The sequence below is a fragment of the Aulonocara stuartgranti genome (assembly GCF_965226115.1).
Source record: "Aulonocara stuartgranti genome assembly, chromosome: 2".
Classification (NCBI taxonomy): domain Eukaryota; kingdom Metazoa; phylum Chordata; class Actinopteri; order Cichliformes; family Cichlidae; genus Aulonocara; species Aulonocara stuartgranti.
The window spans coordinates 28,434,099-28,450,616 of NC_138940.1; the positions used below are offsets into that span (position 1 = coordinate 28,434,099).

Consider the following 16,518-nt stretch of genomic DNA (forward strand, 5'->3'; position numbering starts at 1 on the left):
CACTTCCTGTGCTATAAATGTGTTTGAGCATAAATGTGTTTAAAAAGTTCATTTTAAAACTAAAAGTGACAATAATAAGGCACTGTCTTAGAAGTAAACTCATACAAATTCAGCCATTCTCTGTCCTGTGTGAGGCTTCTGTGATGTTTGCTTTGTCCACTTTTAGTTACTGAAACAGTATCAAAGCCTTTAACACTGAAAATGCACAAATGAGTATTGGATGGTTTCCTTTACCCTGCATTGTAAAATAATTATTTTCTTTGCAGAAGAAGATAAGAGGGATGCTTCAAGTGAAACAAAGGTGATTGTGATGTATTTCTTGTAAAAATATTTATCCTTAATTGCACATTAACAGCTTGGATAAGGGAAGTGGGAAACAGTTCTGTTTAAGAATTTGCTTTGTTACAGTTTTGTCCTTTTCATCTTGATTTTACATCAATGATTCTTAGCACACAAACAAATACAAGTATTTGTTTTCTCAGGATGATACAGGCACTGAAGTTAAACAGCCAGAGAATATGGATGGCAGCACAACATCAGGAGGAAAATCTGAAGCCAAGCCCCCAGGGTCATCCCCAAATCAAGAAAAAGGTAAAGTGTTAATGACGCTTCATTTTCCCAGTAAATTATATACTGACAGAAAAATATCAGAGATTCAATTCTATTTATGGTTTTACACCATGTGATAAAATGAGGAAAAAAAAAGACTAATTACAGTAATGTCTGGTGTTTGTGTTAGACTGTAATCCTACAGCAGGATAGCTCAATGCCAATACCTCAGAATCTTTTGATGATATTATGCACTGTAGGTGCATAGTATCACATTCAAAGGTTTTGAAAAGTTATTATGAGAAATATATTTCTGAAATTGTTCCGGGTCGTAACAATCTACAAAACACAATGCAACAAGGGGAATAGTGCTCCAGGGAGGAAGGTCATTCACATATCCACAGCAGAGCAAAACGGCGACAAGAAAGGCGGCCTTCTTCCACTCGTCCCCCTCCCTATTCCTCAGCAGGTGATAAGCATTGTTGAGATTCATTTTGCTAAAAATAGGTGGTACCTCTATAAGAGAAGAATGTTTAGACAAACTACATAATCTGCTGGAGGAGGGGGGGAGCACCGGGAAGGTTAAAGGCCCAATCGTATGGTCTGTGAGGGAGGAGAGAGAGCTAGGTCCTCATGGAAAGCCTCAGCTAGATCATGATAGACAGGAGAAACAGAAGAAAGATCAGGTGGATCTGGAGATATGGGAAGGTCAGAGGTGAGAGGTGGGGTTGCTGATCTGAAACGGTGTTGGTGACAATGTGGACTCCAACACCAAATGCGGTATTCCCCCTCCAATTAATGCAGGGATTATGAGATCCTAACCAGGGATGACCTAGGACCAGAGGAGTCAGTGGAGCTTCACAGAGAGAGAGGAGAGGGGAGAGAGAAACAAGGGAGCGTGACAGAGAGAAAACACATCTGCAGCAGACAGGGAGCCAGGGAGGACTGAGGGACTGTGACACTTTCTTCTGTATACATCCTGTAAATGGGCAGTTTAGAAACAGTTTAGCTAACATTCATGTCTTTGCCTGTGGGAGACTGTTCATTTTACAATAAGAAAATCAATGTAAAATTCAGTTTCACTTCCTGTGCTATAAATGTGTTTGAGCATAAATGTGTTTAAAAAGTTCATTTTAAAACTAAAAGTGACAATAATAAGGCACTGTCTTAGAAGTAAACTCATACAAATTCAGCCATTCTCTGTCCTGTGTGAGGCTTCTGTGATGTTTGCTTTGTCCACTTTTAGTTACTGAAACAGTATCAAAGCCTTTAACACTGAAAATGCACAAATGAGTATTGGATGGTTTCCTTTACCCTGCATTGTAAAATAATTATTTTCTTTGCAGAAGAAGATAAGAGGGATGCTTCAAGTGAAACAAAGGTGATTGTGATGTATTTCTTGTAAAAATATTTATCCTTAATTGCACATTAACAGCTTGGATAAGGGAAGTGGAAAACAGTTCTGTTTAAGAATTTGCTTTGTTACAGTTTTGTCCTTTTCATCTTGATTTTACATCAATGATTCTTAGCACACAAACAAATACAAGTATTTGTTTTCTCAGGATGATACAGGCACTGAAGTTAAACAGCCAGAGAATATGGATGGCAGCACAACATCAGGAGGAAAATCTGAAGCCAAGCCCCCAGGGTCATCCCCAAATCAAGAAAAAGGTAAAGTGTTAATGACGCTTCATTTTCCCAGTAAATTATGTACTGACAGAAAAATATCAGAGATTCAATTCTATTTATGGTTTTACACCATGTGATAAAATGAGGAAAAAAAAAGACTAATTACAGTAATGTCTGGTGTTTGTGTTAGACTGTAATCCTACAGCAGGATAGCTCAATGCCAATACCTCAGAATCTTTTGATGATATTATGCACTGTAGGTGCATAGTATCACATTCAAAGGTTTTGAAAAGTTATTATGAGAAATATATTTCTGAAATTGTTCCGGGTCGTAACAATCTACAAAACACAATGCAACAAGGGGAATAGTGCTCCAGGGAGGAAGGTCATTCACATATCCACAGCAGAGCAAAACGGCGACAAGAAAGGCGGCCTTCTTCCACTCGTCCCCCTCCCTATTCCTCAGCAGGTGATAAGCATTGTTGAGATTCATTTTGCTAAAAATAGGTGGTACCTCTATAAGAGAAGAATGTTTAGACAAACTACATAATCTGCTGGAGGAGGGGGGGAGCACCGGGAAGGTTAAAGGCCCAATCGTATGGTCTGTGAGGGAGGAGAGAGAGCTAGGTCCTCATGGAAAGCCTCAGCTAGATCATGATAGACAGGAGAAACAGAAGAAAGATCAGGTGGATCTGGAGATATGGGAAGGTCAGAGGTGAGAGGTGGGGTTGCTGATCTGAAACGGTGTTGGTGACAATGTGGACTCCAACACCAAATGCGGTATTCCCCCTCCAATTAATGCAGGGATTATGAGATCCTAACCAGGGATGACCTAGGACCAGAGGAGTCAGTGGAGCTTCACAGAGAGAGAGGAGAGGGGAGAGAGAAACAAGGGAGCGTGACAGAGAGAAAACACATCTGCAGCAGACAGGGAGCCAGGGAGGACTGAGGGACTGTGACACTTTCTTCTGTATACATCCTGTAAATGGGCAGTTTAGAAACAGTTTAGCTAACATTCATGTCTTTGCCTGTGGGAGACTGTTCATTTTACAATAAGAAAATCAATGTAAAATTCAGTTTCACTTCCTGTGCTATAAATGTGTTTGAGCATAAATGTGTTTAAAAAGTTCATTTTAAAACTAAAAGTGACAATAATAAGGCACTGTCTTAGAAGTAAACTCATACAAATTCAGCCATTCTCTGTCCTGTGTGAGGCTTCTGTGATGTTTGCTTTGTCCACTTTTAGTTACTGAAACAGTATCAAAGCCTTTAACACTGAAAATGCACAAATGAGTATTGGATGGTTTCCTTTACCCTGCATTGTAAAATAATTGTTTTCTTTGCAGAAGAAGATAAGAGGGATGCTTCAAGTGAAACAAAGGTGATTGTGATGTATTTCTTGTAAAAATATTTATCCTTAATTACACATTAACAGCTTGGATAAGGGAAGTGGGAAACAGTTCTGTTTAAGAATTTGCTTTGTTACAGTTTTGTCCTTTTCATCTTGATTTTACATCAATGATTCTTAGCACACAAACAAATACAAGTATTTGTTTTCTCAGGATGATACAGGCACTGAAGTTAAACAGCCAGAGAATATGGATGGCAGCACAACATCAGGAGGAAAATCTGAAGCCAAGCCCCCAGGGTCATCCCCAAATCAAGAAAAAGGTAAAGTGTTAATGACGCTTCATTTTCCCAGTAAATTATATACTGACAGAAAAATATCAGAGATTCAATTCTATTTATGGTTTTACACCATGTGATAAAATGAGGAAAAAAAAAGACTAATTACAGTAATGTCTGGTGTTTGTGTTAGACTGTAATCCTACAGCAGGATAGCTCAATGCCAATACCTCAGAATCTTTTGATGATATTATGCACTGTAGGTGCATAGTATCACATTCAAAGGTTTTGAAAAGTTATTATGAGAAATATATTTCTGAAATTGTTCCGGGTCGTAACAATCTACAAAACACAATGCAACAAGGGGAATAGTGCTCCAGGGAGGAAGGTCATTCACATATCCACAGCAGAGCAAAACGGCGACAAGAAAGGCGGCCTTCTTCCACTCGTCCCCCTCCCTATTCCTCAGCAGGTGATAAGCATTGTTGAGATTCATTTTGCTAAAAATAGGTGGTACCTCTATAAGAGAAGAATGTTTAGACAAACTACATAATCTGCTGGAGGAGGGGGGGAGCACCGGGAAGGTTAAAGGCCCAATCGTATGGTCTGTGAGGGAGGAGAGAGAGCTAGGTCCTCATGGAAAGCCTCAGCTAGATCATGATAGACAGGAGAAACAGAAGAAAGATCAGGTGGATCTGGAGATATGGGAAGGTCAGAGGTGAGAGGTGGGGTTGCTGATCTGAAACGGTGTTGGTGACAATGTGGACTGCAACACCAAATGCGGTATTCCCCCTCCAATTAATGCAGGGATTATGAGATCCTAACCAGGGATGACCTAGGACCAGAGGAGTCAGTGGAGCTTCACAGAGAGAGAGGAGAGGGGAGAGAGAAACAAGGGAGCGTGACAGAGAGAAAACACATCTGCAGCAGACAGGGAGCCAGGGAGGACTGAGGGACTGTGACACTTTCTTCTGTATACATCCTGTAAATGGGCAGTTTAGAAACAGTTTAGCTAACATTCATGTCTTTGCCTGTGGGAGACTGTTCATTTTACAATAAGAAAATCAATGTAAAATTCAGTTTCACTTCCTGTGCTATAAATGTGTTTGAGCATAAATGTGTTTAAAAAGTTCATTTTAAAACTAAAAGTGACAATAATAAGGCACTGTCTTAGAAGTAAACTCATACAAATTCAGCCATTCTCTGTCCTGTGTGAGGCTTCTGTGATGTTTGCTTTGTCCACTTTTAGTTACTGAAACAGTATCAAAGCCTTTAACACTGAAAATGCACAAATGAGTATTGGATGGTTTCCTTTACCCTGCATTGTAAAATAATTATTTTCTTTGCAGAAGAAGATAAGAGGGATGCTTCAAGTGAAACAAAGGTGATTGTGATGTATTTCTTGTAAAAATATTTATCCTTAATTGCACATTAACAGCTTGGATAAGGGAAGTGGGAAACAGTTCTGTTTAAGAATTTGCTTTGTTACAGTTTTGTCCTTTTCATCTTGATTTTACATCAATGATTCTTAGCACACAAACAAATACAAGTATTTGTTTTCTCAGGATGATACAGGCACTGAAGTTAAACAGCCAGAGAATATGGATGGCAGCACAACATCAGGAGGAAAATCTGAAGCCAAGCCCCCAGGGTCATCCCCAAATCAAGAAAAAGGTAAAGTGTTAATGACGCTTCATTTTCCCAGTAAATTATATACTGACAGAAAAATATCAGAGATTCAATTCTATTTATGGTTTTACACCATGTGATAAAATGAGGAAAAAAAAAGACTAATTACAGTAATGTCTGGTGTTTGTGTTAGACTGTAATCCTACAGCAGGATAGCTCAATGCCAATACCTCAGAATCTTTTGATGATATTATGCACTGTAGGTGCATAGTATCACATTCAAAGGTTTTGAAAAGTTATTATGAGAAATATATTTCTGAAATTGTTCCGGGTCGTAACAATCTACAAAACACAATGCAACAAGGGGAATAGTGCTCCAGGGAGGAAGGTCATTCACATATCCACAGCAGAGCAAAACGGCGACAAGAAAGGCGGCCTTCTTCCACTCGTCCCCCTCCCTATTCCTCAGCAGGTGATAAGCATTGTTGAGATTCATTTTGCTAAAAATAGGTGGTACCTCTATAAGAGAAGAATGTTTAGACAAACTACATAATCTGCTGGAGGAGGGGGGGAGCACCGGGAAGGTTAAAGGCCCAATCGTATGGTCTGTGAGGGAGGAGAGAGAGCTAGGTCCTCATGGAAAGCCTCAGCTAGATCATGATAGACAGGAGAAACAGAAGAAAGATCAGGTGGATCTGGAGATATGGGAAGGTCAGAGGTGAGAGGTGGGGTTGCTGATCTGAAACGGTGTTGGTGACAATGTGGACTCCAACACCAAATGCGGTATTCCCCCTCCAATTAATGCAGGGATTATGAGATCCTAACCAGGGATGACCTAGGACCAGAGGAGTCAGTGGAGCTTCACAGAGAGAGAGGAGAGGGGAGAGAGAAACAAGGGAGCGTGACAGAGAGAAAACACATCTGCAGCAGACAGGGAGCCAGGGAGGACTGAGGGACTGTGACACTTTCTTCTGTATACATCCTGTAAATGGGCAGTTTAGAAACAGTTTAGCTAACATTCATGTCTTTGCCTGTGGGAGACTGTTCATTTTACAATAAGAAAATCAATGTAAAATTCAGTTTCACTTCCTGTGCTATAAATGTGTTTGAGCATAAATGTGTTTAAAAAGTTCATTTTAAAACTAAAAGTGACAATAATAAGGCACTGTCTTAGAAGTAAACTCATACAAATTCAGCCATTCTCTGTCCTGTGTGAGGCTTCTGTGATGTTTGCTTTGTCCACTTTTAGTTACTGAAACAGTATCAAAGCCTTTAACACTGAAAATGCACAAATGAGTATTGGATGGTTTCCTTTACCCTGCATTGTAAAATAATTATTTTCTTTGCAGAAGAAGATAAGAGGGATGCTTCAAGTGAAACAAAGGTGATTGTGATGTATTTCTTGTAAAAATATTTATCCTTAATTGCACATTAACAGCTTGGATAAGGGAAGTGGAAAACAGTTCTGTTTAAGAATTTGCTTTGTTACAGTTTTGTCCTTTTCATCTTGATTTTACATCAATGATTCTTAGCACACAAACAAATACAAGTATTTGTTTTCTCAGGATGATACAGGCACTGAAGTTAAACAGCCAGAGAATATGGATGGCAGCACAACATCAGGAGGAAAATCTGAAGCCAAGCCCCCAGGGTCATCCCCAAATCAAGAAAAAGGTAAAGTGTTAATGACGCTTCATTTTCCCAGTAAATTATGTACTGACAGAAAAATATCAGAGATTCAATTCTATTTATGGTTTTACACCATGTGATAAAATGAGGAAAAAAAAAGACTAATTACAGTAATGTCTGGTGTTTGTGTTAGACTGTAATCCTACAGCAGGATAGCTCAATGCCAATACCTCAGAATCTTTTGATGATATTATGCACTGTAGGTGCATAGTATCACATTCAAAGGTTTTGAAAAGTTATTATGAGAAATATATTTCTGAAATTGTTCCGAGTTTGAAATTGTTCCGGGTCGTAACAATCTACAAAGCACAATGCAACAAGGGAAATAGTTGTCATGCGGTGTGGTAGGACTCAGGCGCAGAGCATAATTCAGGGGGAAAAAAAACAAAACACCATTTACACAGTCACCAGATGCAGATATATACAGTGAGGGGAGCGGGGGTCCTGGGTCCGAAAGGGAAGTCCGGGATAGGAGTCACATACACGCTAGCTCTTCTTCTTTACAACGGTTCAAACAACAGGTTGGTCACGAGTCCGGGGAAAGTGTCTAGCACAGTCATCCAGCGGTGAGGCTGTCTTTCCAGAGAGTGGTGCAGTGTTCTGATCGGATAATTGGAAGTGAGCTTCCCTCCCTTTTGAGTGTCCTTGCAAAGAAAGGTGGCTATATTGGTTGCTGATTTTTTTTTTTTTTTTTGAATGTCAGAAATGTATATTTGTGAATGTGGAGATGTTATATTGGTTTCACTGGTAAAAATAAATAATTGAAATGGGTATATATTTGTTTTTTGTTAAGTTGCCTAATAATTATGCACAGTAATAGTCACCTGCACACACAGATATCCCCCTAAAATAGCTAAAACTAAAAACAAACTAAAAACTACTTCCAAAAACATTCAGCTTTGATATTAATGAGTTTTTTGGGCTCATTGAGAACATGGTTGTTGTTCAATAATAAAATTATTCCTCAAAAATACAACTTGCCTAATAATTCTGCACTCCCTGTACAGTTGTACAATGAGATACAGAGCATCTCCTACTCAGTGTAAACATGCTGGGGGGGGAGGGTACAGTTCTGCAGCACTATGTACATATGGACAGTATTAACATAGGGGAAAACACACACACACACACACACACACACACACACACACATATATATATATATATATATATATATATATATATATATATATATATATATAAATAATAAAAAATGTATATAAAATGTACAATATACAAGCCGTAAGTAATATGTAATAAATAGTGTTATGTATATAGCACTACTCTCTCTTTTTCTGCTGATAGGAGTGAATAGAGCTCACTCACCAGTATGCCAGTAATCATTATAATAGTCCATATATATATTTGATTATAATTTTGATTCTAGTGTTTAAGTGCTTGGATGGATTACATTGGTCTTCACAATCCACAGCAAAAATAATAATGACAAATGGGGTATTGTTTTCTCTTATACATGGGTGTGCTATAAATGGAAGCGGTAATATCAAAAACAAGAATTCAGTAATTACAAATAACTCTGTTTCATAACAAAATATTAATCCTGTTGCCTTGCCTAGAAGCAGCAGGTAGGCCACCTGTTGAAACTGTGGTGAAATACACCAAGACCTTGGATTTAGTCATGGTCACATGACCTGGGTGTTTGGAACCGCAATTTGTATCAGTGTTTCGAAACAGCTGCACTTTACACAGTTTCAAAACGTCTGTATCGAGCTTCTAATCCCTACTTTTCTTCAGTTTCTTCACTTTTCTTCAGACTGTCTTGTCCTGGTCATGCTTCATCTTGTTTAGTCTCCTGCCCTCTCTGCCAGCTACACAATCATCTGAAACCACTAAGAGGGTTTTTTTTTTTTTTAAATAAAAAATTTGGATTCTACATTAACAGGGGAAAAAAACAAAAACAGAAATCGTTAAAAGAAGCTTACTTCAGCTGCTATTGACTAGAGTTCACCACAGCAGATTGATTTGTATAATTCATTTGGCACACATTTACACTGGGTGTCCTCACACAACCCTATCCAGGTTTTACACCTCCTCCCAGGCTCAAACCAGGGATCTTGTGTGTAGGGTGAAGGTCTTGATAACAGTCTGGGGTGACTGTAGCTCAGGCGGTAGAGCAGGTCATCTACTGATTGGAAGGTTGGTGGTTTGATTCCTGGCTTCCCCTAGTCTGATATTTGGCAAGTTAATATCTTTGCCAAATATCCTTGGGCAAGATATTAACCCCAAATTGCTCTCCGATGCATCCATCGGAGTATGAATGTGTGTGAATGTTACTTAGAAAGCACTTAGATCAATGTGCTTGTGTGAATGGGTGAATGCACAAGTTGTGCAAAGCGCTTTGAGTGCTCAGAAGAGTAGAAAAACGCTATATAAGAACCAGTCTATCTATCTATCTATTTAAACTATGGAGTTAAGAAAAACAAAAAGGTTGAAAGTTTTGCAAAACAACAACAAAAAATAAAAAATAAAAACTAGAGAATTGTATTGGATTGAGCACATGTTGATTCAGCGTTTTGGTTATACTTTAAACTACAGGAACTTCAGACATCAAGGACATCAGTACAATCAAGGACAAGGTAAAAAAAAAATCACCATTTATTTAAACAGATGTGAAGAACAATTTACTTTACCACACTGTATAACTTTCTTTACATGACTACATGTTTATTTGCTTATTTACTGCAGTCATGGAATGGTTCTGAAGACAGCAGCAACACAACATCACATCAAGAAACAAATCTTTTTGTCAGACTTCATCTTCAACTTGAACAGACGTTATCACCAGCAGATTTTCTTCAAATATGTGAACCTGTGAAACAGCACCATGTGACATCTGAGAAAGAGCTAGCTCACATTTTTCTATACAGGATATTGATGTTAGACTACAGAGCCAGATATATTCCTGTAAGACCAGGCAGTCCTGAGGCAACCCATTCAGAGTCTATTAGAGACAATGAAAGTACTGAGAATGAATTCAGTGATTTGGATGCTTTATTAAGTATTGTAGACAAAGATCTCACAGAACAGACTCGTGTGCATCCAATAGACGTTCAGATGGCAGTATTTCACTGCTCAGACAGCTTCCTTAAACAGATGATGATTACAAAGCTGTCTCAGTGTCAGTATGCCTTACCTTTGCTTGTTCCTAACCCAGTCACTACGGAGATCGAGTGTCCTCTGTGGACTTTCAGACAAATAACAAAAACCTGGAAGGTGACTGAAATCAAAGACGGCTCCAACACTGTCACTATGAAGAGTGTCCCAGCCTGTAAAGCTCAGACACCCTTGGTGTCATTTTTCCGCCTGGGCTCTCTATCAGTGTCTAAATCTCAGCTGATCAACACTTTGATCAACGACCGTCACAGCACCTTCTTCCATAGAAACTGTCCAGGAAGCACCAAGTCTCGATATCTGATAGATGGTGTGGCAGAGATTGCCTGGTACTGTCCTGCTGGAAAACCCAATGATGCCTTCAATGACTGCATTGCCTTTTGTAATCTTCGTGGTGATGCTCTGTCGACTGAAAAACAGCGCGACATACTAATTGAAAAATCCTCAGTGAACATTTTTTTTGTTGCTTCTCTGCAGGAAAATCAAAAAAACAAGGCATTTATATCAGCTTGTCTTAAATCTCACAAGCCTTTAATTTGTGTCTGTGTCGACAGCTGTAACATTAAGGCAAAAAAGGGAATATACATCATAGGTCTCAAGGACAGAAGCCAGGCAGATGTATCCGAACAACTGAAAGAGATCATTAAAGAAGTTTTATCTTCTCTAGATGGTCCCAGCTTAAAACCATGCTTCCAGCTTGAAATGATGGCTGAGGTCTCTGGAATCAGAGTGGATGAAAGTGAGCCAGCCTGTCAGGAAGGTAAATCTGCTGCTATGGAAATGATGCATCTGTTTACAAAGGATAACACGAATGTCTCGAAAATCAAACATGAATTTCTCCCATGCCAAGGTGATCTATGGCATAAGTGGAGCAAAATACACAAAGAACTATATAATCTCAGAGGACACATTGAAAAGGAGAAAAGTAAAAAGCAACAAGAACTGAAAACCATACGTCAGAAACAATGCGATGCTTCCTGCAGTAAACTGATGGAGTTGTTCATTGAAAGCCTCTCATCTTTGCCACTGACAGACAAACAGTATTTCCTGAAATGGATTCAGATCTTGATGGATGATCTCTCCACAGATGATCTGTCAATTATTCTCCAAAGTTATGATAAAAAGTGGTCTGAGGTCTTGGCATTGAAGAACAAACAAAACAAATCACATCTGTTAGTAAAGAAACAAACTGAGCTTGAAGAAATATCCAAAAATCTGCAGTCTGCAACTTTTGGTTTGGAGCACATCTTCAGAGAAATGGGACAGATCTATGAAGCTCATAGAGCAATAGAAGGAGAGAGCAGACACACTGACTGGTCTAAATACCCTGAGCTGGCTGCACAGCTGATGATATCAGGACACCCGATGGAGCTGATGGATGGTGATGCAGGTCATGTGCCTTTAACATGGATCTCCAGTCTTTTAGAGGAAGTCATCAAGAAACTGGGGGACCAGACAGTTTTTGTGTTGTCAGTTTTGGGTCTACAAAGCAGTGGAAAATCGACAATGCTGAACACCATGTTTGGGTTGCAGTTTGCAGTGAGTGCAGGCAGGTGCACCAAAGGTGCCTTTATGCAGCTGCTCGAAGTATCAGAGGAGATGAAGAAAGAGAAAGACTTGAAGTTTGACTATCTTCTAGTGGTGGACACTGAAGGACTGCGTGCTCTTGAGCTGGAAGGTAACACCACTCTTCACCATGACAACGAACTGGCAACATTTGTTGTTGGTCTGGGAAACCTGACACTGATCAACATCTTTGGAGAGAATCCATCTGAGATGCAGGACATCCTGCAGATTGTTGTTCAGGCTTTCATGAGGATGAAGAAAGTTAAACTTTCTCCCAGTTGTGTGTTTGTTCACCAGAATGTTACAGATGTTGCAGCAGCAGAGAAAAACATGGAAGGAAAGAGACGCCTGCTAGAAAAACTGGACCAGATGGCCAAACTAGCAGCTGAAGAGGAAGTTTACAGTGCAGAGTGCTTCAGTGATGTCATTAAGTTTGATGTCCGAAAAGATGTGAAATACTGTGCCCAGCTATGGGAGGGCAGTCCACCCATGGCTCCTCCTAATCCAGGTTACAGCGAGAGCATCCAAGAAGTGAAGAACACCATCCTCTCTAAAGCTTCAAAGTCTGCTGGGATCACTCTCACACAATTCAAAAACAAAGTCCAGGACCTGTGGAGTGCCCTCCTCAATGAAAACTTTATTTTCAGTTTTAAAAACACACTTGAAATTGCAGCATACAGAAAACTGGAGGACCAGTACGCAAACTGGACCTGGGCCCTGAGGAGCAACATGTTGACCATTGAAAATCAGCTTTATAACAGAATTGAAAATGGAAAACTTAACAAAGTGGAGGTGACCTATCTCAAAGAAAAAACAAGCAAGACTTATGAAAAAATAAAAACATCAGTGAAAAAGTATTTTGAGGAGGATAGAGAGAAAGAATTTTTGGCTCAGTGGAGAGGCCGATTTGAAATCAAAATCAAAGAGTTTCATGATGAACAAGTGAGCACAGTGAAAAGAAAACTGGACGAAGTTATTCAACAGAAGAAAGCTCGTGAAAAGCTGGATGATAAGAAGAAAGAGTTTGAGGACAAGTTGCTACAGAAGAGCAAAGACCTCGCTCAGCAGCTGAAGGACAAGGCCAAAGATGAAAAAGAGCTTAAAAAACAGTTCAGCTCTGTTTGGGAGGGCTGGGTCACTGAATTGACAGCAGATACTAAACCTGTTGATGACATCAACTTGAAAGAAGATCAGTTTATTATCCTTAAAGAACTTGGTTTTGAAGAGAAACTCATAAATGAATGCAAACAAAATGGCAGTTACAAGAAAATATCCACTGTTGGTGATTATTCAGATTATGTCATCCTTCAAAAGATTAAAGGTCTTGATGAGACAAGCGAAAGTGAACCAAGTCGAGATACTGTAGAGAATTACCATCACACAAGTATAATAGACACATATGTTAAAAAACCTGTCTCAACTCTTTGGAAATATACCAAAACATTTTTTCGATACAGTTATAAACCATACAGTGCTTTACCTCGTGATGCACAGCAACAGATCAGATTGCTCATTGATAACGCTGAAAAACTGTCCCTTGATTCAATCAAAACCAAACCTGTGGCTACAAGAGGCTACACATCAACTTACTTGCGAGAAGTGGAAACAACTGTAAGTCAAGAAGTGGAGAAATTTCAGTCAGAGAGTAAATGTACTTTGAAGAAGGACTTTAAAGTTGACCTCTTACTGTATGTTTTCCATGAAGCAGAGATTTTGCTTCTAGACTCCCAGAAGAAATTCAAAATGAATCATGATCCACTCACTTATTTAGAAAGCAAGAAAACACAGTATTACAATGTTTTTAGAAGCTTTTGCAAAGGAAACTCATCTGCTGTTGTGCTTGCAGAACTGATCTGTGAAAAGCTGAAAGCGTCCACTGTTGAGGCTGTCTGTAACAAGACTGCCATTGGTCTGGCTGAAGAGATGAAGTGTAATTTCCCAGCATTCAATGGGAACAGGCTGAACTTGGAGAAAAATGTGCTGAAGTCACTCGCTGAGAATGAAAACTTTGATGATTTCATCACCTACATCAGAAATCCAAGGAGACAAACAGAAGCTTTTATAAAAGCAGAAGTAAAGAAATACATCTTCATAGACCACAGAGATAAAACTGTGAATATACTCAAGAAAAATGTTGATGATATCAACTCACTGATGAGTCAAGCTTTATCTACAGCAACACAGAAAGTCCAAACTCAGAGAGGAGACATAAATATGTGGCTGAAGGAATTTTCTAGTTTGCTAAAAGATGAGTTAACTCTTGATACGTTTTCTTCTCAAAACTTCAGTGACATTAATAATTTTGATTTCTTAATGGAAGCATTAAAGAAAGAATTTACACCCATAAGTGATGAGATAAGGAGTCTCTCATTGAATAAACTGAAGGAATCCAGGCTGAAGCCTGATGAAATCCTCATTGACCAGCTGTGTAATTGTTGCTGGGTAAAATGTCCATTCTGTGCAGCTGTTTGTACTAACACCATTGAAGGTCACAGTGGTGCTGACCATAGTGTCCCTTTTCATCGACCTGAAGGAATCAAAGGATGGCACTATAGAGGCACAGTGGAATTCAGCATTGATTTCTGCACAACAAACGTTGCAAGTGATGGCAGTTTTTATCCTCATCATGATTCAGAGGAAACTGTTCCCTATAAACGGTACAGAACTGCTGGTCCAGAGTATGCTGACTGGAGAATCACCCCTGATGAGTCTAAACTGGTGTACTGGAAATGGTTTGTGTGTCGATTTCAAAAGGAACTGGAAGAGCACTACAATTTAAAATTCCAGGATAGAGGAGAGATTCCCAGTGAGTGGAAAACAATCTCTAAATGCAAAGCCATTAGAAGTCTAGATGAAATGTGGGAATGAGTCAAAGAAACAGCATTCTTCGGTTTATATGTCTTACATAATGACGGAAAGAAAGATTTAGTGATTCAAGTAAAATAGCAGATTCTTTTTAGAAATGACAGGATTATTACAACATAGTTATACATAATTCTAACAATTAAAGAGACTCACAGCATGTGAGATTAGACTCTTACTGTGTAATAATGATTGAACATTTAAAAGTAACTCTTATTGAAATGTAGCTTTTGTAATAAAACCTTTTTGTGTGTATTTTGCACTTACATTGAACAAATACATTCATTTTACTTTATCTTTCTTTTGCTGAAAGTTGTTGCAGATAAAGTTAAATTAGAATTATTTAATCAATTGTGTCCAGTAATATAATCTGAATCATCTGAATTTGTCTCATGTGTTAATATTCTGTATATTTTGTCATTTTATTTTATTGTCTTCTGTTGAACAACTTCCAGTTTATCACCTTTGTATATTAATCAAGTTTTCTAATTACAGTTTAGAGGAAAGGAGAGAGATGAAACATGAATATCCACTGACAGATTTAGGGCTCATGAGATTTGTTTACTTGGTTATAATAAATTTAGAAAAATTTAGACTTTTTGTTTTCAACATTGTCTAACTTTTGTTTTCATGATGATATCTTTTTAGACCATTTAGTGACAAAATACATTTGCACACTGTTATCAGTGTGCAAATGTATTTTTACAAAATAAATATAACTTCATTGCAACAAATGGTTGTTGAGTTAAATGGTTTGAGTTGAGCCTTCCTATCAGCTTGAAGCAGTCTGCCTGTTCTCCTCTGAACTTTGACATCAGGAATTATCACTGTTGAGATTTAAATATATATATTTTAAGGCTTATTTTCTTATTATATTGCTTTATGTACTTTAATAATGAAGGTTTGTACAGCAAGGCCACTTTTGACTCATAAGTGGTCAGCCAGACTGAAAAACAGGAAGTTAGTGTAGAGCTATACAAGTAGATTAATAAATACAGGAAGCCAGACAGAAAAGAGGAACTTTTACCATATAAGGAGTGTTTGTATCGAAACTGTGTGACGTGTAAAGTACCAAAATAACACCTATATGTGAGACGTTTTTAAATTCTAATGTTAGAGTTTCTGCAACTGGCTTTTGGGGCTGTGCAGGGCTCTCTCTTCCGGAAGATGATTGAATAAAAAGAAATATAAATGTTTGACTTTGACTTTGGGCTGGACCAATCACAGCCAAGGAGGTCAGATGCACCCTCCCCTTCAGGGGTCATTTTTAAAGTATATATAAAGTTTTTCTGAATGATCATCTTTTTACCCTCAACAACATTTAACATTTAGCACGAAGAGAAGATAAATGCTACAAATCGCAAGGTATAACCAGATCTCAGCACCAATGAGAATTTCAGAGTAAATATATTAGACAGTGATCTCTGTCAGATTTATATTGTTGGATTGTCATTTATGCTTAGAAACATATAATCAGTAATGCTTAGAGATATATAATCGATTGCATATTGATAGAATGTTTCATCCTTAGTAGTCTGCAAAGACTCTGTGTGCGTTCCAGAGTCCTCTGGCATACACGCATATCCTAAGGTCATGAGAGAGGTCGAACCTTCTCTTTCTGATTTAGAGTATAGGACAGGGGTTGGCAACCCTAGCCACAGTTGGCACGCGAAGGGTTAACTGATGGCACGACCATAGCTGGAGTAGCCATCGGGCATACCGGGCATTTGCTCGGTGGCCCGATAATTTTCTTTTTTTTTTGTAACGGTATAAACAACGAAAGGTGGTGGATTGGCCAGATGCTGGCCGGTGTTAGTATTGCCCTGTAGAAAATAC

General features: G+C 38.7%; 1 protein-coding gene across 1 annotated transcript in view; it reads left to right on the forward strand.

Moving 5' to 3' along the window:
• Positions 1 to 15,879, forward strand: part of LOC309718729 (interferon-induced very large GTPase 1-like) — a 33,982-nt gene extending 18,103 nt beyond the window's left edge. The window contains exons 12-23 of the mRNA XM_082554246.1: positions 267 to 301; positions 483 to 591; positions 1,896 to 1,930; positions 2,112 to 2,220; positions 3,525 to 3,559; positions 3,741 to 3,849; positions 5,154 to 5,188; positions 5,370 to 5,478; positions 6,783 to 6,817; positions 6,999 to 7,107; positions 9,679 to 9,719; positions 9,829 to 15,879. Coding sequence (XP_082410372.1) covers positions 267 to 301; positions 483 to 591; positions 1,896 to 1,930; positions 2,112 to 2,220; positions 3,525 to 3,559; positions 3,741 to 3,849; positions 5,154 to 5,188; positions 5,370 to 5,478; positions 6,783 to 6,817; positions 6,999 to 7,107; positions 9,679 to 9,719; positions 9,829 to 14,688 — 5,621 coding nt within the window. The 3' untranslated portion in view covers positions 14,689 to 15,879. The remainder of the gene's footprint in view (positions 1 to 266; positions 302 to 482; positions 592 to 1,895; positions 1,931 to 2,111; positions 2,221 to 3,524; positions 3,560 to 3,740; positions 3,850 to 5,153; positions 5,189 to 5,369; positions 5,479 to 6,782; positions 6,818 to 6,998; positions 7,108 to 9,678; positions 9,720 to 9,828) is intronic.
• The last annotated feature ends 639 nt before the right edge of the window (positions 15,880 to 16,518 follow it).